Source organism: Hylaeus anthracinus, unplaced genomic scaffold (genome assembly GCF_026225885.1).
Source record: "Hylaeus anthracinus isolate JK02 unplaced genomic scaffold, UHH_iyHylAnth1.0_haploid 11989, whole genome shotgun sequence".
In the NCBI taxonomy this organism is placed as follows: domain Eukaryota; kingdom Metazoa; phylum Arthropoda; class Insecta; order Hymenoptera; family Colletidae; genus Hylaeus; species Hylaeus anthracinus.
The window spans coordinates 5,950,866-5,974,975 of NW_026534337.1; the positions used below are offsets into that span (position 1 = coordinate 5,950,866).

At 35.5% G+C, this 24,110-nt stretch overlaps 3 protein-coding genes across 6 annotated transcripts in view; 1 reads left to right on the plus strand and 2 right to left on the minus strand.

Annotated features, from left to right (window-relative positions):
• Window positions 1-14,837, plus strand: part of LOC128888013 (band 4.1-like protein 4) — a 128,242-nt gene extending 113,405 nt beyond the window's left edge. Inside the window, exons 6-16 of the mRNA XM_054144594.1 lie at window positions 3,211-3,331; window positions 3,891-3,978; window positions 4,065-4,181; window positions 5,283-5,795; window positions 8,405-8,619; window positions 10,440-10,515; window positions 10,664-10,749; window positions 11,885-12,040; window positions 12,917-13,190; window positions 14,270-14,376; window positions 14,657-14,837. Coding sequence (XP_054000569.1) covers window positions 3,211-3,331; window positions 3,891-3,978; window positions 4,065-4,181; window positions 5,283-5,795; window positions 8,405-8,619; window positions 10,440-10,515; window positions 10,664-10,749; window positions 11,885-12,040; window positions 12,917-13,190; window positions 14,270-14,376; window positions 14,657-14,693 — 1,790 coding nt within the window. The 3' untranslated portion in view covers window positions 14,694-14,837. The remainder of the gene's footprint in view (window positions 1-3,210; window positions 3,332-3,890; window positions 3,979-4,064; window positions 4,182-5,282; window positions 5,796-8,404; window positions 8,620-10,439; window positions 10,516-10,663; window positions 10,750-11,884; window positions 12,041-12,916; window positions 13,191-14,269; window positions 14,377-14,656) is intronic.
• LOC128888112 (signal recognition particle 9 kDa protein) lies at window positions 14,577-15,831 on the minus strand. 2 transcript variants are annotated; one of them, XM_054144759.1, is made up of 4 exons: window positions 15,761-15,831; window positions 15,561-15,639; window positions 15,072-15,140; window positions 14,577-14,992 (listed from the first exon to the last, which is right to left on the minus strand). In XM_054144759.1, the coding sequence occupies exons 2-4, from the start codon at window positions 15,630-15,632 to the stop codon at window positions 14,897-14,899; spliced, it is 237 nt and encodes a 78-aa protein (XP_054000734.1). In that variant the 5' UTR covers window positions 15,633-15,639; window positions 15,761-15,831; the 3' UTR covers window positions 14,577-14,896. The 2 variants fall into 2 exon arrangements, with proteins under 2 accessions (XP_054000734.1, XP_054000735.1); XM_054144760.1 differs by lacking the exon at window positions 15,761-15,831 and having other exon boundaries at window positions 15,561-15,754.
• Window positions 15,832-18,789: 2,958 nt separating this feature from the next.
• Window positions 18,790-24,110, minus strand: part of LOC128888024 (DNA-binding protein D-ETS-4) — a 156,739-nt gene continuing 151,418 nt past the window's right edge. The window contains exons 6-8 of one of the 3 annotated variants that reach the window (XR_008460143.1): window positions 23,570-23,691; window positions 21,670-21,931; window positions 18,790-20,706 (exon numbers count right to left, since the gene is read on the minus strand). The gene's annotated coding sequence lies outside the window, so the exon portion shown is untranslated. Of the gene's footprint in view, window positions 20,707-21,630; window positions 21,932-23,569; window positions 23,692-24,110 lie in introns of those variants that run through there. The other 2 variants (XR_008460142.1, XR_008460140.1) reach the window with 2 other exon arrangements.

Here is a 24,110-nt window from a genome sequence, read left to right on the forward strand (position 1 = left end):
TACAAAGTCTAGCAGTCATCAAATTTTGCCTTTTGTTATTCCTCCAACACATTATAAGTGTACTTGAAAATATCTTAACGTAGAAATTAATCGTGTGCTTTTACATTAAATCATTTATGATTGAAGTTTAAAGTAGGAACATTTACTCGCCATTTTCTTTTTACAACCACATATGTGCCCTCTTCGAATGTGCGACTGAGTCATATATTTTCTTCATACATAAATAAAAGCATTATTCGTAAATAAAAGATAAGTTTACTTTAGTAAGGGCACAGGATTAATTTCTACACCTAATACAAACTATGGGCATTCCAGTGTAATTCTTCGACCCAGTAGCGATTTCTTATCGCTCAATTAGGCTCGTCTGCCTATAGCCGGTTGAATTGGTAATCTCCATCAATCAAGAATCAGAATGACGACTCATTAGAACGGGAATCGAGAGATTCCGATTACGCACCGTGACCGATTGGCATCTATCGATCGAGTTACATTCCTCCCGTTCCCTTTCTTCGACTCTAGACAATTCTTTGAAAGATCGGACGTCGGTACGCGGACATTTTCCATCCATAACGATCCCTTTTCCGACGGCTTCATCGAACCGAGAGCCTGGGGACCCGATAACTATGCCGCGTTTCGTGCATAACGCGGCTCGACCGATCGTTCCGCGGTCCCCGACCGGCGGTCTCGCAATTACACGACCGAGCGAGCATGCAAGAAGCCGACGACGACAAGGTGTATGGTTCTTTCTTCCGTGGACGACAGGAACGAGAAACCAGCGGGAAAATAAAGTGCCCTACCCACCGGTCGGAGCCGATATTCATCAAAGTCGGTGATTCAATTAACCGACTAGGATGATTTCTGGAGGGCATTTCTGTCGGTGTACCCTGTGGGAGTAGACGGGCGACAACAACGAGGGGAGTGCGAAGGGACAGGGTTGGCGAAGGAACCGAATTCCCGACCAGCGGAGAATCCACGACGCGAATCAGATACCAGTAATTGTCCTCTGGGATCTCGATTGCGTCACGTGGCCACGCTGGACGTGGTTGTTTGGACCACTTCTGTCTGGGGAAAACAGCACCTCGAGGATGGAGAGGATATTATTTAGGAATTTTGGGATGTTTGGGGGTGCTAGATAAAAATATTTTTTATCTGAAGGGAGGAAATCACATTAGAGGATTAAGTATTAAGTGTTTCTCGAGATATTTTTTTACACAGAGGAGTTTACTTAAAGTTTTCTTATCTTTGAGCATATTTTAGGTATGTTTAACCCTTTCAGTGCCAACAAAGTAGAAAATGACGGGTCTTTGAAACAATATTTCTGAATTTTTCGCGAAATTGTTTCTTATTTATTTAAAACAAAAACATACAAGAAAACAATCTTCACAAGAACGGCTATGTCAGGCCATGAAACTTAACGTTCTGAAGAGAATGAGATTTGAACCATGTAGATGGAACCCATAGTTTTCTCAGAAAGCGGTGAAACAAATTGAAAACGCGCTTAATACTACTCCGCACTCGAGATTGTAACTCTAGCAAGTCCAGAGATCTCTTTCTGAACATTTGACGTAACATTCTCGAAATGTGTACTATCATCCAAAAAATGAAAAAAGAAACCAGTTGGTTACCTCGGGCGTAGCGGAAATACATAACAACGAACGAGTATCAAGCTTGAAGAGAATATCGATTGAATCTGTCGACGTTGATGTCTAAGAAGCGTGGTTCAACGTCTCTTAGATAGAATTCCCCATACCACCAAGTTTGGGTATGTTACATACTCGTATTAATATTCGGACACTATAGTACTTTATTCATTATTACAATGTATACCTGACCATAATGCAGTTTATACACTTTTTATCGTGTGATCTGTTAGAACGTATATTCTGTCTAACAGAAGTGTAAATTTTATTTATTAGCCCTTTGCACTCTGCACCATCTCGTTGCAATACATGCGAACAGCAATCGCATTACATAAAATAGTCTAACTTTGGAAACGTGTCGTGTTTGGTATTATTAAACTTGATTATAAATTCTTCTAGCTTTCTTGAATCGGTAACACCAGTGTAAACGTAAATCCTTGATGGTGTTACTAACAAAATTTGTTAGATTTACGATGTTCCCTTATGGAGGACATCCGAGTGCAAAAGGGTCAAACATATCGAATTTGTAATGTAACAAACAATATACTAGGTAATGCATTATTCCTACCTACTTTGTTTGAGATAGTAAGTCTGATACCTACGCAACTAAAATTTTATCTTGTGATGTCGATTCAATCGATTCAACGTTATCTCACTTTCAACTCATTTTTCTGTAGCGTATAAAAGTATTGAGATGGTCTTGTATGCCATGAGGAATCGACGTGCAAGACTTATGCAACGACGTGATAGTAAATAAAGACGATAGAGAAGGGGGTCGCAAAAAACGGAGGCATGAGTTACACATACGAGAATTGCAGGATGAGAGTACTTTCGTGCGTGCTAGCATCCGGCTGTAGGAATGCGTGTTATGGAACGATTTACTTAATACGTTGCGAATAAATTCTGGATGAATTCCTTATACGTACATAAATTCATAAAAAGAAGCTGTTATACACAGAGAAAACGACGATTACTTGCGGTGCGCCGCGTGTAACGGACGTGAATTACATTACTATTGAACTCGCAGAATTTGTACAGCGTACAAGACTCTGCATGTGATTACAAATTTTCTACGTGAAACGAATGATGATAAAGAAATGATTCTGGAACGATGGATTTCTCTGGGTTATCGAAAATCTTAATTTTCTTGGATACTCCTTCATTTTGATTTATTGGTTCGAGGTAATCTTCAATTAGAATTTTAAGGTATATGAATATTATTTTGTGTAGAACTGAAATTGTAACTGTAATTTAGGATTTATGTTACTGATCAATTTTTCAGAGTGTAGTTCTAAAGTTTTTTTGAATAATTTACTCTGACCATTTTTTTGCATAGAATACATGGAAATAATTAATTTATCGAATGGAATAAATAAAAACGTATTTAGTGAATAGGACGATGAAAATAATTATATATAGAGTCTGTTATAGGATAAATGGAATTAATTGATTTCTTACATGAAATGAGAAAAAGGATTAATTTATCGAATAATATAAAATTGAATACACTTTTTATGAATAAAATATGAAATGAAATCGTAAAAAACTAAGTTTGTTTTGTTTGTTCCAGCGGAACTCGGGGATTACGATCCAAGGAGACACTCCTTAGGCTACGTGACCGAATTTCGATTCTTAGCCAATCAAACTACAGAATTGGAGAACCGTATAGTGGAACTTCATAAAACTCTTGTGTAAGTGTCAATGACCATTATCGAAGTACCTTTATGATTCTTAAATTAACGACTTTTTCGTTAAAAAAAAACTTCGCTACACAGCAAAGTATTTATTCTAACAACTAAAACTATTAACATATACATCTTCACCTCGAATTAATTATCATCCGAATATTTCAGTAGCATTTAAATTTTCTGGAAAATGCCAAGCGTTTCTCAGAATAATATCACTTTTGAGAATCAGAATTATATAAAGAATATAATTTAATTATTTCTGGATTCTACAGTCTTTCTTGCAGAAATTAAATCATTCGCAATATATAGTTGGAAGAAAATATCATCATAAAAACAATAGATTTAGTACATATAATTTCTCGCAATGATGTCTTGATTGTTACACTTTAATTCAAGAAGGTTAAATGCATTCTGTTTCTATTTTATTCAATTCATTCCCTCGAGTTTGTTCAGGCACGTGATCTAATTGTTTCGGATAGCGCATAAGTCTACCGTGTGAATTCGTAATGTATGCCAGTAACAATGGCAGTAAATTAGATAGTAATAATGACATCCTTTCCAGAGGTCAATTACCATCGGCGGCGGAGCTAAATTACCTGGACAAGGTGAAATGGCTCGAAATGTATGGGGTCGATTTACATCCTGTGTTGGTGTGTATTTACTTTTCTCATTTAAAAATACTATAGATCCCTTGAGTAGGGATAATTTGTGAAACCTCTTTAATCCTGATCCACAGGGCGAGGACAGCGTGGAATACTTCTTGGGCCTAACACCCAGCGGGATTATATTGTTGCGCAACAAGACCAAAGTGGGAAATTACTACTGGCCTCGGATCAACAAAATCTATTATAAGGTTGGTAGACGTCTTACGCAATTTCTGAGAATTTCATTACCTGAATGAACAAGCGATATAGTTTGTATATGTATATTGTTTTATGTGCATTGTTACATTAATTTGTGAGGGCTGGTTAATTAAATGAGCAAGTTTAGTGGTAGTTATATACTTTTGCACGTGCTATAAATTACCGTATGGTATATCTTATATTTAAAAAAACTAAAGGAGATTAAAAGAAAACAGGTACATGCATTATTATTTAGAACATCATAAGTTTCGACTAGCTACATTTTTCTTGACTATATCTTACCCTGTTTATACCAATTTTTAAAAGCCCATGAATTAAAAGAGAACAAACCTTATAAATTAAAGTGTGAAATGCATTTAAAAAAAAGGAAAAGGGATGGAAATTAAACATTTTTTCACTGATCGAAGGTTGCCTGTTATTTAATTATTATTTAGTACATCATAGGCTTTAACCAGTTTTTCCATCTTTTCTCAACTTTATCTTACTTACTCAATTTATGTATCATTGTATTAGATTATATTAGGTTGTCCAGAAAGTTCGTGCCAATTATTAAGAAAAATTCAACAACACATTTGAACTTTAATACATATGTATTGAATTGTATAGGCACCATTTTTCTCCACAACCTTTCCACCTTTTAAGGGATCTATACATGTTATTTGTTTTCAACCATACCTATATATTCAGATCTATACCACCTACCAAAAATCGATATGGACTTGCCAGACAACCCAATATTAGGTCATCCTAAAAGCTTATGCCACTTATACTTCTGCTACGCAAATTAATATGTGAAAAAATATACTTTTAAGTGTTACAAAAAAAAGGTGATGTCTCTCATTTTACAATGTTTTCTCGCCATTATGACATAGTCATTATAAAATTTCTGTAGTTTTTTCATTAAATATTGATACCAGTTTTCAGCATAAACTTATAGAATGACCTAATATTTACAGTATGCCAAAAAAACCTAAAGTATATGTCGAAACGTATATTATCCTAATCATCAACGTTTGAACTATCTACCTATCTATTTATTGAACGTCGTTACTTGCATGTAATTCTCAAAATACTCTTGCACCACTTTCCAGGGTAGATACTTCATGCTGAGGGTCAGCGAAAAGAACTCCGAGGAGAGGACGCACGGTTTCGAGACACCGTCGAAGGGAGCGTGCAGACATCTGTGGAAATGTTGCCTGGAGCACCAAGCGTTCTTCCGTCTGATGGCTACTGGACCACCGCCTCTGAGCCCTTACTCACGTTTTCGTTCGTACAGTCCTCCGTCTGGATCGGAGAAGCACACGGTGATCAGACGGAATCCGCCGCCGATATTCCAGAGGACTCCTAGCCGTAGAGCGCAACGACGAGTGGTGGAGGGCCAAGAAATGGTCGGCCCTTTCGTGGAGACACCTGCCACCGTGAACGCTAATCCAGGCAGTATTCCACCGAGCGGGAACATTCTGTGCAGCACCCAAAACGCTAGGCAGGTGAACAACTCGAGTCCCAGGAGCACCAGGAGCGCGCCTTGGACCCAGAGCCAACCTCGGGGTCTTTATACTTCGTCTAGTCCTCGGTCCGTCCGCTCCGCGGGAACGGCACCGGCAGTACGTTTTTAAAATTCATAATTTATTAAGATACAGTGGATGTAGAATGTATTCGTATGCCGATCAATTTCCCAAAAAACTTTTGTGTGAAATTGTAGTTTATTAGCTTCTTTTTTTGTAAACAATGACATTCTACATATTCTCGGAAGTCTTTAAGATAGATATAGTCCAAACAACATTTACTAGTTAATGTAATTTGTGAAATTAACAAAAAAAAAAACAATTAATCGATAGAAATGTTGAAGCAATAAGTATTCGGACAACTGTTTAAAAGTATTTTACTGGAAATTTGATGTTTTCTAATTCGTACGGAGCAATAAATTAATGTGTTTACGTTCAAATTCTATTGTAAATGGTTCGTCATAAGAATCGTACAAATACTGATTGCTTCTATACTTTTACCCACTTTTCGCATTTTTTTGTTAATTTCACAAATTACATTAACTAGTAAATGTTGTTTGGACTATATCTATCTTAAAGACTTCCGAGAATATGTAGAATGTCATTGTTTACAAAAAATAAGTTAATAAATTACAATTTTACACAGATTTTTTGGAAATTGATCAGTGTACGAATACTTTCTACACCCACTGTATATCTGTATAATACATTTTCAACCCTTTGCATTCGGATGCTTTGCCTGTAACGTGAGCCTTGCAAATTTTCTTAGTGATTATATGGATCTTTTATTTATTAAAATTCTTATTAGTCATAAATCCTGGCGGCTTTTCTCAAATAAAAATTCTTCTGATAAAATCAAATATTTTGGCAAAATGTTATGTGCCAGATTAAACTTCACCTGTTTATGTGTATGTGTACATATGTGAATTAGGTAGACATTACATTACATGGTTTCAAAGTTACGCTATTTAATAGTCGCAATTTCAGTTCGCACATTTTGCAAAGCGATGACTCCGAATGCAAATGGTTAAAGTACTTCTTTATTAAAACTATGCAAAGGTCTTCGTCTTATTTTATTGTTTGTATGTTGTGTTAACATTTTTTCAAAGTAAAATCAGGATTAGCTGTCGACTTTATCCGTCTTCAAGTACTTAGTCACGTCATTTGAGTAGAAAAAGAAACTAAATAAGTCCTCGTGAAATGATAGAACAGTATAAAAACAATAGTCTGAACAAGTAGAGCAACTCTTTGTTTGGTATTATAATAATAGAAATTTATTCTCTAACTTTCACAGGACGTTGACTTCCTATACTGTTTGCATGTGATGACGTCTTAGATAAGACATAATGAAAAGAGTCTGACCTATTCTTAAGGCTGTTTAACAATCGCTATTTAACCGAGATACCACGGTTCAGCAGTCATTGTGACAATGTTGGTTTTGTTTTTAATATGTAGTAAATGATAATAGCAACATCCTTCAAGTAGAAATTACGAACGTCTTCTAAAAACTTGATTCCCATACGAGAGTCTATAACAGGGGCTTCACATTCAGGATTTCCTGAACTGGATTTCCAGTTTCACCAGGCTTCAGATATTAGTTAAACAGGGCAGCCATCTGATGTAACCAGGTGCTCGCCATCTGGCTACATTTCGCAGAGCCGTCTTTGCAATCGGTTGACCAGATTCCAACCATAATTTTTTGTACTTGGATTGTCATCACTCAACTACTTCCCACCATCTTTTACAATCCTTCTGAGAACGTCTTTTTTTAACTCTGAGACTTTTGGGGTCTTCATCGACTCAACACACTTAGTTTACTTCCCTTTATTTTGGCTTTCTTCAACGATGCTTTGTCAGAAATCAATCAGCATTTGCATGTATAAGTATTGCATGATATAAAGATGCGCTTTTAAATTAATTATTAACCACAGTATTTCGACATATAAATTGCGCGGCACTCTTCAGGTACTTATTAATAAACCTTGAAATAAATTTGGATGTAGAAATTATCAAAACAATACGAAAATAAGAATTAAATATTTAAGTAATAAGAACAATTAATACTTGAAACATTATTGTTAATAAATAAATAATTGCATCTTATACTATTGTTGTTCAATATAACAAACAAAATTAATCTATTTCTTAATTACATATAATTTGAATACCTACAGACATATAACAATTCAACCTTTGTATCATTATTTTTAAATTAATTTCATAGTTTTCACAAAGCTTCTCACGCCAATTTGTTGGGCTTTATTCATTAATCATCACTTATGATAAACATATGATAAACTTCTACATTAAATTGGCAGATTTTACTTTTCCATTCGCTCGACAGTCATTCCCACTAACTTCATTATGCACTAATGGATTCTTAAGTTCCCGAGGGCAGCAAATGACCCCAAGTCTCAGACTCGAGTCATCCTAGGGTTAATCATTAACCAACGTTGCATACGAGGAGTAAATGTAGAACCGTACTTCCGTCCTTTCGAATCTTTCCCATGCCATGTTTATCCACTATCTTCTACCTAATTATTAATTCACTGAGCCATATTTTTGTTTTACACGATCATTGGTTTAGATAAATTACTAGGTGAAAATTATAAAACCCTTTGTGTAGACCTAATAATGTATATTATTGTCAGACTGTATTTTTATTTAATTGATATTTATATTAAAACGATTCTCTGTTTGATTTTCAGCTCTTAAGCAGGCTCCAGCGACGGAGCAGCTCTGTAGAGAGCCAAAGTTCAGGGGACAGTCATAGTCGCGGTGGTCATCGTAGAAGAAGTCATAGTCATAGTCATCGGAGACATAGTCGCCACTCTGATTGCGAATCCGAGCTCTCGAGAGGCTCGGAGACCAGGTCAGGCCATCGTAAGCACCGCAGGAAGCACAGAGGTTCTCGATCTTCTAGGTATAGTTATTCACATTTGACTATTCTCCAAAGGAAAACGGTCGAAATTGGGCGTTTTTTTACTTTCGGGGAAAAGGAACGATTATTTAACACCCTAAGAATTTTTATTTCATCCATATGTGATTGGGACGTTGTAATAAATACATTTAAAAGTTTATAGTTGTAGTAGGAATATCATGGCAGTATAACTCACGTATTATTTATCTATTTTATTTTAATATAAGTATAAAAGTGTGTATACTGCTATTATTTTTTTTCTAATTTGAGATAATATTTTTCCCGCTGTACGAGGTAATTATATAAGTAATATATAATGTTATTGGATGGATGCCGGATATATCCGGCGTTCGTACCGAAAGGGTTAATTATTTTGAAAACCACTACATGAAAAATACAAGAATGGATTTCAAACATATTTATTACAACTTTCCCACCACACGTCGATTAAATAACAATTGTTTCCTGGTTTCTCGAGAAGTATATGCACACATTACGTAAAAGTGTTTCTCTTCCGACGAGCACCAAAACCGGCCATTTTCGTACATTGTTCTATCAAACAATCAAATATCTTAATTGTAAAGAGACCGGGTCTCGAACAACACCGATTTAGCCGACCCCGTTGTCTTCTATGGTGCATTAAGTCGATTGAGCGTCTTAGATGCACGTTCCGACTTAATTGGTAATTAATTGGAGTAATAAAGGTTCCTTAGACGGTCATGTGAAAATGAAACAACTTGCTAGAACGTCTTGGCTGGGTTCGTCGACCGTGAAGACGGGAAAGAAGCCCTCGTACTCATTATACTCTCACGGTAGGGTACATAAAGTGCGTAAAGGTGATAATTATTTTAATGACGACGCGCTCGGGAAGTATCAACCGCGAGCAACGAAATTCTCCTGATGATGCTTTCGCGTTATTCAATGAAAAATGAACGCGTAAAGACCGGTCTCCGTAATCACAGCTTGACAAAAGTGTACGATTCAAATTTAATTTATCACCGTCTACTCATAATGCGCGATGGCGTTCCCGAATTAAGCCACACTCTAGTTACAGTGGTTCTTAATCGGTTTAAGCTCATATTAGTGTCATGATCATTATGTACATATTTATTTATATATACATATATTGGACGAGTAATTTATTATCATTGATTTGAATTTATTAGAGGTAGGAGTAATCATTTTCTTACTATCGATTGCAAGAGCTTTTTAGGATATTACCTTAACGACAAATATCTTTTTCAAATGCAATTGTAATTACTAATTTATGCAGTGAATTTAATTTTATTCCTTTATTTAAGTTTACCTTTGATTATTATATTTATAGTAATAATCCACGTATTTTCTCTTTCATGGAGAAAAATCTTTCTCTTCCAAGTAATAATTTATAACATCAAATGATAATGGTATTCATCATTTTTTTCCAAATAATAAATATAAATGAAGTAATATTCTATATTAATTATTGTTACATTAAATAATCTCTCTTTCCTGAGTAATACTTTTTAACGTAGAATAAAAATCTATAATCTTCACGAAGTAACACGAATAAAGTAACATTCCATGTTAATTGTTATTATAACAAATACTTTTCTAATCTTACAATTTAAATTATTTCTGAGTCTTCCTCAGAATAAGAAAACCAGAAACAACGAATTATTGAATTGACTTGTTAACGAGTAGTAAAATATGCATTAATTATATAAACAATTTCAAAAAACCACACAAAATAAAAATCTATTACATCTCACGGTGGTGTATCGTAGCGATTAAGAATCACTGCTTTAATGCTCGTTACGACATTTGTACGTGAATACTTTCAGACACGAATTGGTGGACTCCGAACCGCAATGGAGGGAAGCGCAGAAGCGGAAGGGCGAAGGAGTCCAACGAGCTGTCGTAAGTTCGAATAACAACGTGATTTCGCACATTCAATTATAAAAGGACTCTTCAGAAACCCCCCTTGCGTTATCTGTCTCGTGTAGCGTCGCTTGTATCTTTTTTTTTTTTATTGAAACATGTAACTAAAGCGATAATGATGTAATAGGTGAGCCATACAGAACCTAGAAGGAGGCATAGGAGTAGACATCGGAGTCCTTCCCAGAAGCAACAACTGCCAGACGAGCTTAGGAAGTATGTTTTATAAAATGCAGGAAATAGATAAAATTTTAACCCATTCACTGTCAGGCAAATTTAAATCGGTTTGCTCTGTGCGGTAAAATTTAAATTTGTTGATTTAGAAATATAGTATTATCTATTCTAATAATTTCCCATTTAAACGGCTATACATTTATTCAATGACCAATTGCAATCAATCGAAATTTGTAGCGTAAACTACAAGATATTTCGTAGTTGTCAGTAAATGGGTTAAAGATGGCCTAATTTTTGTTGTAGCTACGTTAGAATATTTATTGAAATAAAGAGACAGGATACTTTATTGATATCTTTATAGAAAAGGTGTGGTCTTAAAGGACCAATTAAGTGTGGCTATAATGATCATGGGCTCGAAAACTAATTACTTTTAATTGTAGGATGATTTTTTTATGTCCTTTAAAGTATTAGCTCTTTGCACTGTATGGCATGTTTGCGAGGGCGTAATAGCACGCTCAGGCGATTTTATAAACTTTTATAGTTAGTATAAAATGATTTTAAACACAAGTTGTTGTACCATTATATTTCGAAAAGAAAATTTTTATCAATGGATTCCATATTTTGTAGACGAGGAATTTTTCCTTGATGTAATGTAAAATGTAAAATCAAATTCGTCTTTATTTAAACTGATTTCACTATAGGAATCTGTTTCTATGGGGTGCCAAGAATTTCAAAAGAAAAAAACTCTTTTCGTCATTTTAAAATTTACCATTTTACACTTCTTAAAAGCTTAAGAACCTATTCAAGGATCGATATTCCTATCGACGCATCAAGGTTCAACGAAACCTACCGTAAATAAAAGTCGTCATATCTAGAGTGCAAAGAATTAATAAACAAATGAAACCTATAAAATACTTAACATGAAATGACTAACGCCTCAACCGAATAAAGCAACGAATTAATTTTTCATTCTGTCATAAATAACAGCTGATTTTCGGACCTACGCTTATTTGTTACAGTGAATATTCTATAAACCTGAATGTATCAACAAATTTTAATTCCTATATAAACGAGACAAACTCATAAGAAATACTGATTATTTTTATTATTTTGTTCGAATACAAAGTAGCATGGCTAACTATGTATATACGCATTGAAGTTACGGCTCGTTTCGCAGACATTTGGAGTTTGGACTGATCGACACAACAGGAATGAGCGAGCAGCAACGTCGCGAGATACCATACACGGTGGTTCAATCGCAAATTGTACAGCAATGTCCCCTACAGTCTAGCAATTCTCGATTGGACGACGCAGACTCGTCGTCCCTGCCTAGGTACGATGATCTCAAGACGGCCTGCAACATCCACAGTCATCCTCCGCAACTGGAGGATGAGACGGGATCCGTAGTCATTGTTTAAAATCCTCCCCCTTTGCATGTGGTTTTTTTTTGATACATACATATATTTTTTTTTAATTTTATTTATTCAGAGCATGTACATTATCTACCATAAGCATGCCCCCTATTATTTATTTCGAAGCATGACAGATCCTTAATAAATCGATGAGATTAACAGCTTGTCGCACCTGTTTATTTATGTCCTTGGCTGGCACCTACTGAACGCTTTCTGCTATTCCATGGAAGCGCGTTGTCGTTCCGTGGATGTCTTCAGAACCGTAGCATTTGTTCGTTGTGTGTTTCCCGTTGGAAGTTCTCTCTCTTTTTTTTTTGTGTATTGTGTGGTTTTGCATCGTGTACTCGTCGAACACGCGTCGGTATTTTGGGAGCGTCGAAATTATTGGTGTATTGTCGTTGTTAAAAAAAGGAAAAAAGGGAAACGTTTGGAAATTGTTGTTGTGCTAATCCACTCGAACGCCCGAATTCCATTTAGGTGTTCGGTGTGTCGTTGAACTACTTGTAAACTTTTTAAATATATATATATTGGCGAACATAAAAGATGATCGACGAATGAAACATTTGTTGGCGTGAATACTAGCGTTATTTGTTATAAATAAAGCAAAACAATTATTATGTGTATCGCTAAGGAATGCAACATAGCTCGTAGTTATATGTATTAACCGCATTTTTGTTCGTTTTGGTAAACTAAAATAATGTATATGTACATGCATCGATATCGGATAATGGTGCCCCGATCTGGGATGTTCGTTAAATTTCGAGTGATATCGAAGACTGTCAAGGGCTCACTTTCAGAACGATCGGATCCGTTGGCAAAAGAAACAGAAGAGTGATACAGCATAGTCGCGACGGAAGTTATAATTTGCCGCCGATGAGGCCGAGCCAAGTCGAGACTAAGTACTACGACGGTAATAGGACTGAGTGCAATATGAGGAAGGACTTTTATTATACTCGAAACAACAGAATATTGATAGGCAGTAACGTGGACAGTGGCCTCGGGGAAAGCACACCGCAGGAATTCTCAAGCTGCTGTTCAAGCTCTGCCGACAGCGCTAAACCTACCCGAGTAGTACGTATCTTTTTTTACGCTTGCTCTTTTATAACAAACATTCACTTAGTCCGTTTATTTTGGCTTCAAGTGGGACTCAATACTTTGGGCATAGTATAGAAAAAAAGAAGCATGGTGGATCACAATTTTAACGAAAAGTAAACCTGTACCACCGGAAAGTAATGAGTAACACTTTCGCTTCACGTAGTTTAAGCTTTTCGCTTTTAAAAGAGAATCAAGGATTAAATTAATAACGTAGGGTGGTTTGTTTTCCTCTTAATAACCAAAGGATCTAATGATGAAATGGGTGTGTATTTTTCTACCTGCGGAGTAATAAACGCAAAGCATACGTTTATTGAAAATCACGATGTTACAATCATTTGTATTAAGTAAGTTTTAGGTAGGGTTCCCTGAATTATGAGAAAAGTCGACTAAACGTATACATGATTCGATTAATTTGCAATGCACTATTAAAAAAAAAGATAATGATTTAAAAGAGTAGAATTTTTATTTGTATTAATATAAAATTCGAATTAAATAATGGAAATTTATAAAAAGTATCGAACCATCTATGTCTATTTTTGCAATAAATATACATTAAAGAGATCGATAAATAAAGCTTAAAGAAAGTCTGTAATATAAATAGTATTTCTTGACATGATTTAATTATTTTGTTATTGGAAAATGTACATTTTGTTCCACGTGAAAAAATCACGCGTGTTGATAGATTTGTGGTTACGCGATTTGTGGAATAAGCTCTGGAAACCGAAGAATACACACCAATCTTATCACGATAAAGGATTATCACAGTATTTATTACAGATGAAATTGTTTTTATTAAAGTCGCACTTATCATGTGAAAGTCTTTTAGAAATACTAAGCGCTTTATACAAAATATATGTGGTTAAGGTTTACTACTTCTTTCTTCGGTAGTTATAGCATTCTGTTACATTGTTTATCAACATTTTGAATTAAATTTTGTTCATTAATGGGTAATGAAGTCGAGATCGATATAACAAAATGCTGTTCCTATAATGTAGCGTGTTGTATCATACAATCTTCTGCATAGTATATTAGTAAAATAGTTTTGTTTGGTATAGACGCAATTGCAATTAGGGGGAGAGGTACGCTATGAACTGTCTTCAAACCAAGAAATCTACCATCCTGTTGATACTACTCTGGATGCTGTTCTGCAGCCCATTATATCGTAAGTGCTTCTTTTCATTGCTTTGTGCTTCTCAGTTGTGATAATATCCATTAAAAAGTCGATTAAACTGAAGTATTGCTTTATTAATGCCTAACGCGGTATATGCCACTGAGTATTCTACTTATTGTTAGAAATTACACTTACAATTACACTTACCGTAAAACATTGGTATTTTTCACGTAAATTGTAATAGACCACCGTTTTATTCCTGTTTTTGAAAATTTATTTTTAAACAAACATTTGATCACATAATAATACATTCTGTTTTGCACTGTTTCAGAACTTTAACAAGGAGGCAACGATACCACCCGAAATGAGCATCAAGCTTTAAATAAATATAAAATAGACATTTATGCACATATTGTATATTTAAGGAAGTTTTTATACCTCATTCAAATTAAATATCTATAATCCCATCGGTCGCTGAATCTTATGAAATGAAACATAAACAATGAATTACATGCGCAGCACTTTTATTCCTCATTAAAAATAGTGTCCCTAATCTTATCTAGTCCTTTATTTAGCTCTCTTTCGATGCCATGTGCCTCATCAGATTTCCTATAAACTTTTCCATCTTCTTTAAGTCCTGTGCTATCTCTGTTTTGTACTGTAGACACTACGGCAAAAATTACAATTGTATTATTTAAATAAGTCTTAAGAAATTATAAGGTAAGTTACATAAGGGTAATATTTACCGTTCGATTATCTGTAAGTTTTAGACATAGGATACCTTTATTATGGCAATATTTCATTGTATACCGAGTCTGAAAGAAGCAAATAATAAATTATAAACTTACAATCATAAAATTGATTAAAAATATGACATTTGTATGTGTACATTTCTACCATTTAACCTGTCTTCTAATATTAAAATAAATGGAAATCCTATACAATATTAATTTAAAATTGTCTTTTATCCTAACACAATTACACCCTAAATTTCGAACAGTTTGAATATTATATTTCTTAGTATGAAAAAACTGTTGAAATAAAATTTCGTTTTAACATCAGCTAAGTGACGTGTCATGCTGTACTGTCAATCTCTCTACATAACCTACGAAAGTTCTACAAATTACTGAATGAAATAAATTTGTATAACATTACTATTGCAAAATATGGAAAATTATCAAAATATAATGATAAGAAGAATGGAATAATGAACGTAAATTTGAATTAAAAATTACCTTTATTGGATCTTGAAGATATAACCTCTCAGCGCCTTTCTCGAACTCTTCCCATGAACTTGAATATGTCATCTTATAACTAATAAAAAAAAAAAACACAATGTAGTAAAAGTGATACTACACCAGAATTTCTATTACGTATCCTAAAATCAATTCAACATATCGTCAGAAACAACGATATTGAACAAAATATTACATACATTCTAAACGGAGCAGTTGGTCACTACGATCTTGTTAGAGATGCTCCAAAAGACTAAAGCGACACCTCCATATATATTCACCACCAGAGGGCTAAGAACAGTAGTAAAATTATTTTCGATAATAATTCAAATTTCAGCAAATTTAGAATTCCTTCGAAATTCAATACACTACGGATGATCGATGGTGATGCTAGATGGGGCCACAACTATTTTCATTTATTTACGATTCATTCTATCAAAAGAACCCATTCCATCGTTAGAAACATACTAAGGGTGTATCCTGAAAGGCCTCCTCTCACTTAGCCGGTCAATGAGCGGATAACAATAAACGTGGCGCCATCGGTGGGAAAACGCCCAAGTTTATAGTGTATATAGTAGGCGCCTAGGTGCACCTCGTAGACGGCCACCCGAACCACCCACTTGTCAGTTCGGTTGCCACCTCGAAGGCGCATGGATATCTCGGTATGCAGCAACCAGGACCAAAATCTGCTCCGTGCCACCTCTTCGCTTATCAATAATCCTGTTAACAAGAGTAGAATTCAGACCAGATGTAGGTACGTACAAGAATGTGGTTCGTCCCAATCTTTGCACATCATATGATCATGATACCAGGAATCAAATTCGGCCCAGATTTAGATACGTATCAGAATTTAATTCGTGCTACCTCCTTGCTTATCATGTGATCCTGATACTAGAAGTAACATTCAAGCAGATTTAGGTACGTACAAGCATGTGGTTCCTGCCACCTCTTCGCATATCAAGTCTTCCTGATACCAAAATGTAAAATGAGGCCAGAATTTCATACGTACCAGACATTCCTCATATGAAATTCTGGCCCGATTTTACAATTTGGTATCTGGAGAACATGATATGCGAGGAGGTGGTATGAGAAATTCATGGTACGTATCCAAATTCTGAGGAAATTTTATATCTTGGTATCAGGAGCACATGATATGCAAAGAGGTGGCACGTCTGCGCCTACGGGCAGGCAACCAGACAGACATATCTGTAAGTATAGGTTGCCTAATGCCAGGCGCACGTTGTCGGTACGTTTCGAAATTCTGGCCGATTTTGCATTTTGGTATCAGGAGCACATGATATGCGAGGAGGTGCCACGTTTGCGCCTACGGGCAGGCAACCAGACAGACATATCTGTAAGTATAGGTTGCCTAATGCAAGGCGCAAATTGTCGGTACGTTTCGAAATTCTGGCCGATTTTGCATTTTGGTACCAGGAGCACATGATATGCGAGGAGGTGGCACGTTTGCGCCTACGGGCAGGCAACCAGACAGACATATCTGAAGGAATAGGTTGTCTAATGCAAGGGGCACATTGTCGGTACGTTTCGGAATTCTGGCCGATTTTGCATTTTGGTATCAGGAGCACATGATATGCAAGGAGGTGCCACGTTTGCGCCTACGGGCAGGCAACCAGACAGACATATCTGTAAGTATAGGTTGCCTAATGCAAGGCGCACGTTGTCGGTACGTTTCGGAATTCTGGCCGATTTTGCGTTTTGGTATCAGGAGCACATGATATGCAAAGAGGTGGCACGTTTGCGCCTCCGAGCAGCCAACCAACCTTACATATCTGTGAGTATAGGTTGCTTAATGCGAGAGGCACATTTTCGGTGTGTTTCAGAATTCTGGACGGATTTTATATTTTGGTATCAGGAGAACATGATATGCGAAGAGGTGGCACGATAAATAAGTAGTACTTACCTAATACTTACCCGAATTTGCGGTCTAGTATCAGGAGAACATGATATGCGAAGAGGTGGCATTAATAATAACTAGTACTTACCTAATACTTACCCGAGTTTACGTTGTAGTATCAGGAGAACATGATATTCGAAGAGGTGGTACGACGAAACTCTGATACGTATCTAATTTTGGTCCCATTTTGTTCCAATGATGTTAGAATGTATTAGAAGTTGTTAGGAGGTGTCAAAAAGTTTCAGGAAGTGTCAAGAGGATGTTAGTGGTTTTTAGACGATGTCAGAGGAAGTGTTAGTAGGTGTTAGAGGTTATTAGAGGGTTTGCAGATGGTGTAAGGAGATGTTAGAAGGTGTTTGAGATTGTCAAGAAGTGTTAGACGGTGTTAGGTGGTGTTAGATGTTAGAGACTGTTTGGAGGTATCAGGAGTTGTGTGGAGATGTGAAAAAGTGTTAGAAGCTGATGAGAGATGTTAGGAAGTGTTCATATGTAAATAAAAAAAAAGTGTCAGTCAGTGTCTAACTCGGCCTGAACGAAAAGAGAATGAAATGTTAGTTGTCATCAAGTACGCGCGAGTATGCCCCTGTCAGATATCAACCGGTTTGACCAATTTGTAGGACAGGTTGCTACATCATTGGCGCAGCGGTGCCCCTGGTATGCTGCAACCAATACTAGCTTGCTTGTCGTTTCGGTTGTCATCTCGAAGGTGCAGCGTTGCCCCTTGTATGCGGCAACCTATGCTGACTGGTGTGTCTGTTCAGTTGCCATCTCGTAGGCGTAGGTTTGCCCCCGGTATGCGGCAGCCGTTACTGTCTCTTTTGTTAGTTGAAATTAGTTGTCACCTCGTAGGTGCAAAAGTGCCCCTGTTATACACCCATTAGTGCCATCTTTATTTTTATTTTGGTTGTAATTTTGAAGTTGCCGCGTGCTAAATTTCACAACTATGTACTACGTTCGATAAAATAATATTCTAAAAACTAATTTCAACTGTAATTGTATCAATGACTACTTTCTTTGTTATTAAGACTCATAATCAAATAATAATTTAAGATCTTTACTATTGACAATATATCGTTATTAATACTTTCTGTATATATTGTGTTTTGACTAGTATAGTTAGGAAAGAACCAACTTAATTGGTTCTTTTAATTCTTACCGCCAATTCACATGCATATTCACATTTACGCTTACATATGAGTATATGTACATACAAAACTATGTAACTATTAGCTTTATTATTTATTATCTATCACGATTTGTTTGTATCATTATTTTACGAACGTACGTAATCTGATTTATATTGATTTTTACATGTATTAATCCAGTCTTGTTTGTTACAAATCACTATTCTTGTGTATATTTCATTCCATGTCACATTTACATTGCTTTAGATGAATCCATATCTTCAATCATTACCATGGTTTACATTATTTCTTACATTACATTACATTCCTCTATATGTCTGTTGGGGGTCATTGGTCTCTATACCGACTATTACCAAAGACAAGATTAATGTCAATATAATATACAGAATTGTGTTACAATAATCCCAAAATTAAGGAATTATGTAAGGCAAAGTAATGCTAAGAAAAATGGAAATAATTATATTGTAATGTATGCATTCAGTCCAATAACTGAAGTGACAATTACACGCTTAAATAAACAAAGCTGAAGCTCAGTCGTCGGAGTTTCCAATCAAACCCTATCCCTGGTACTTCCACCACTCTCGAATGGATAGTTCCTTCATTCCACGGTATCGTGATCGAAAAGAAGTAATATGTGTCCGCGGGTGGGGAACCAGGAAGGATCTCGCGAAATCGAAGAAACACGCGCGAAGATCGCGTCGGTATCGGGTTTTCTCACTTGGAGAACGCCGACATCAGCGAAACGAGCGCTCGTCTTTGGCCGATCGAGCTCGCCGATAATCCGACTTACGATTTACCGGCATTCGCGGATCGCCGTGGCGTGAAACAGCAGCGAGATAGAAACCCCTCTGAATCGTAGCACCGATAGAGGCACGGTTGCGTTATGTTGCCGCTAATTTGGATTTATGTTCGCATTCGCACGTCGTGCCTCGACACCTCGCGCCGCCACCGACACCGGCCGATCTCTGATCGAACGCCCCCCTTTTTCCACGTTTTGCAGAAAATTTAGCGGCCTGTTGCTCGATTCCGTTGCGGGAAGCGAGCAGCTCCTCGAGTACACTCAGTGTGATGCTTATACTTGAATCGATAGTGGAATAATTGTATTAGAAAATACTTCGAAATATGTATAATTTTAAGTATAATTCGCAATATAATAATAAAAATTAAAGTATAATAAAAATATGTATAATATAATATAATGCATGAATTTTTAACTTTTATGTATTCATTTTATATATAAAATTACAATTTGGGGAATTGGTTGATTCATTGAGCAACATATCTTTAATTAAAAATCCTTATAAATAAATTGGTTAATCTAGCGTACAGACGGTTTATCTCAGCTGAAATACATATATTTCCAACAACTAAAATTAAAGTTAAATGCAAATAACGTTAATATGTGGCGATGAAAGAACGTCAAATGAACAAAAAAAAAAAAAAAAAACAAATGTTAAAAATATAACGTCGGTCTCTTGCTAGTAATTACTCAGCTGTATCACATTTTCAGTCATAATTGCAAAACTTAAAGAGCAATATAGGCTAATGCCTCGGCTCATCTGTTTCCAGAGGACTTTCTAACTTTTTAACCTTTATATATTCTTACTGAATCTCTGACAATTCCTCAACAGACTCTCTCGCTGACTGTAACAGACCGACACGCTTTTCAATCGTGCAAGGCTCTTGCGACTATTACATGTACGCGCAAACTCACGCCACTTATATCTCCTCGCGACCAAAGTTGCACGTGCATCTTTAGAACTCGCTCGGAATGCCTACCTTTACATTATTCATATGTAGATATTGGAAGCACAACTGTTGCTAAAGCAAGACTGATGGTGGCTCGAACGTGACTATTGAATTTTGAAATGTAGCTAAAGGCGAGTGAAACGTCGCTGCATAGATGGAAAATTGAAATATCGTGTATTAGATGCTGATTTGTACTACGTCGGTGTTGACTGACTATACATTTTGAATGAATCGAATTGAATACAAATGTCGATATTTTGATCGATCATCGAGAAATCTTTCCTTCGAGAAGAGTGTCCTTGTTTAGGTATGAATGAACTAGGCCAGCTTTAGAATTCTGCAACATGTAGTGTAATTAAGATATTAGTTTGAAATCTTGTCTCAGTTTTTATACATGTTTTTATAAGTTATACAAATTTTTTGTGTAGAAGAATACATTGTTGTTTTGAAGATATAATTTGTTTGATTTATAATAAAAAGAAACCAAAGAAATTAATAATCTATATGTGTATCTATTGGTTCAGCTTGAATTAGACTAAATGAGAAATACTACAAAATTAGTTAAATGGAAGCAATTTGAAAACAATATATTGATATTTAGGTAAAAATTTCGCAGTTTAATCTTGACAAAAATCAATTAATTTACTGATATTGTATTTTCCTTTATTTTTGACAAAAAGGAAACGCTTACTTAAGGACTATATTGAAGTCAATTGAATAATTATTTTGTTCAATGTCATCTTTAACTTCTTGAGGGATATTAACCCTTAAATGCCCTAAGTTTCAATGTTGATACCGGACTTTTAAATCGAATTGTACACTTGTAATTGGTTTGTTTTTAATATTTGTCCTGTATGTATATTATCATTGTATAATGTTCATTTGAACAAAAGTTAAACAAATAAACGTCAGCTGTCGAACTTGTTCAAATAATAAATACATTGATATTTTTACAAATTTAATTTGGAGAATCAGGCTTCTAAGGGTTTAACACATATTTGTACGTCTGCATTTATATTGAAATAATCATTGCTTACAATCCTGATACTTCTCGGAAATAAAAATATAAATATAATGAAAGTGAGACAGCAAATTTGTACGTTAAAATCGATCCACAGATAAAAATTGGTTTGTGAATTCGATTAAAGCAAAAAGAAATCCATTTAAAATTCATTTCTCAAGAGATTAAAGTTTTCAAAAAGATGGTTTGAAGAGGATGGGTTTAATGTAACAACCAGGTGTAGCATAATTGTTCTAATACCTTTAATTTACATAATTGTATCACGGTCGTGTAGTCTACCTTCTACTTCTTCGGAATTGTCGTATTGCTGAGTGATTTCATTTCTGAAAGCTGCACTGGCCTCTTTTGTCACGTCGAACGGTCGCCGATTCAACCGTTAGACGCATTACTCGTCTCTTAGATCAGCAAAATTGTACAATCGCGGCCCGATTTTCACTCCCATCAATGTCAAGATTTATAGGCTCGTATTAACCCCGCGCAGATATACTGGACAACTTTTACCGTTTCGGATGCCATCAGAAAATTCTCCGCAAACCTGTCGCTGAAAAACAATAAAAACGATTCTCTTTATTACATTTATAACAACTCGATAAAATAAAATTAGATTTATACGTCGGTTACATAATTTGTATCGAGACACTTTAAATCTTCCGTTAAATGTTCGTTTTAAATTCGACAATTTTACATGTGTACGCCAAGTCAACTTTCGAAGATATCTATCCAGGTTAATCGAAGAAATGCTGTCGATGAATGATAGGAATGACACGAATTATCGTTTCTTTCATCAGCGCCATATTTCTTCTGTCAGCCTGAATTAGCCAGTCAATACGCTTTATTTATGTATATTGTTAACACACATATGATTAGAAGTGATGAAGAAAATAAAGACGACCTATCAAATTATTTATATCTATAACTTATATTTATATACTTATTTATATATTTATATATTTATATACTTATATATTATAGATGAGAAAGTTAAAGTAAGAGCAAACATATGCTAATAAACTCACGTATACATGTTACAGTCACTTAATTATTACTGTGAGATTCTAAACCAAAATGTGTAAGTACCTACACAAATATTAATATCATCATATTAATTTACAGAGTATATTCTGCATGTATTATGTATATTTTGTGCATTTATTAGGTTGTCCCAAAAGTTTCTTTCGCTTTGTTAATAAGTAATACATGCACAATATTTTATGTTTTATGTTACATTACTGAATTGCGCACGATTCATTTCGCTCCATTACTGTTACAACATGAATATCTATGAAATTAAATTGTCTATTCATATAAACACGACCACATAAAATAATTGAGTGCAACTCGCGAAAGAAACTTTCGGAACAACCTAATATTAATAAACTCAAATATGCAATGTACTTCTATAACATCAACAATATTTAGATTAGGTCTATATAGATGTACAGTATATTATTGTAGTAATTGGCAGAATATATTTTACACGTATTATGTATATTTTGTGTTTATATTAATAAACTAATAAACTGCAAATATACACACACCGTAAATGTTGAAATGTTTGTAACTAATCCAAATATTAAGGCTTCCTTTCGTATTTCCTTTTCTTATAAAACGTAGTCTAAACATTTAAATAATTTATAGAAATATGTACTTGTAGGCTTTTCTATCTCTGCAATTCTACACCTCAGTAAACCTGTAAGGTCTTAATACTTTTAATAAAAAAGTCAAGTCCACGTTACCGCGCGTTGTTGGAAATTGTGCAGTTAGCAAAGTGTTAAGAGAAAGTGGAAAACGTAACGACGTCCCTGTAACACGGTCTTCCGATTTCTCGCTGTCATCAACGGGGTAACTCTACACGAAAAGTGCCATCACAGAGACGGCGCGAAGGGGTAACCCTGTACGAAAATTGCGCTCCATCGACGACAAGAAGATGGCACGCAGGCGAGGGCGACGCGAAAAAAATTCAAAATCCGATGGCGGACGGCACCGTGGTAGCGCGGGTACGAGCCGAGGTCGTCATTACCCGTCATTATCATGGCTCTGCCAACCACTGTAATCCGTATTTCATTTTCTGCCGGTTTTTTGTCCCTCCGCTCCCTCTACCCCCATCGACGAAGTGGTTACGGCTCTAGATTACAGGCGTTGGCGGACGACGACCGATAGTTTCCGCGATAGAAGTTACCTTGAGTGTACTCGGCGGTTTGCACCTTCCACCCTTCCTGCCTTGGCCTCTTCTGCGGCTTGACATCTCGCAAAGTGCGTTACTTCAATCATCCAGACTCGCTAAATTAATAACGTCGTCATCTGTGAACATTTAAGGGTGGAAATTAAATTAGAAGTTCAAGTATTAAGTGATTCTTGGAATATTTTTCTTCACAGAAAAGAATACGTGTAATGTTTTTATAACTCTGAGAATATTTCAGGTACGATTTGAAGTACATTTGGTAATTTTTTCGATTCATTTCATATATAGGAATCTTTCAGATACCACGTTCCTTTTTTTAAACTACTTTTTTTCAATCCATATGAATGATAATTCGAAAACTAATTGACTGATCGTTTCCAACCTTCATATATGCTTATATCATTTAAATACTTTGAATATGAACTAATATTTATAAATTGAAATGATATCATCGTTTAAAGTATGTTTATTATTGCAAAAAGTTACACAAAAAATTTGAAAAAATTGAAATGAAAATTGATACTTTTCCTTTAAACAC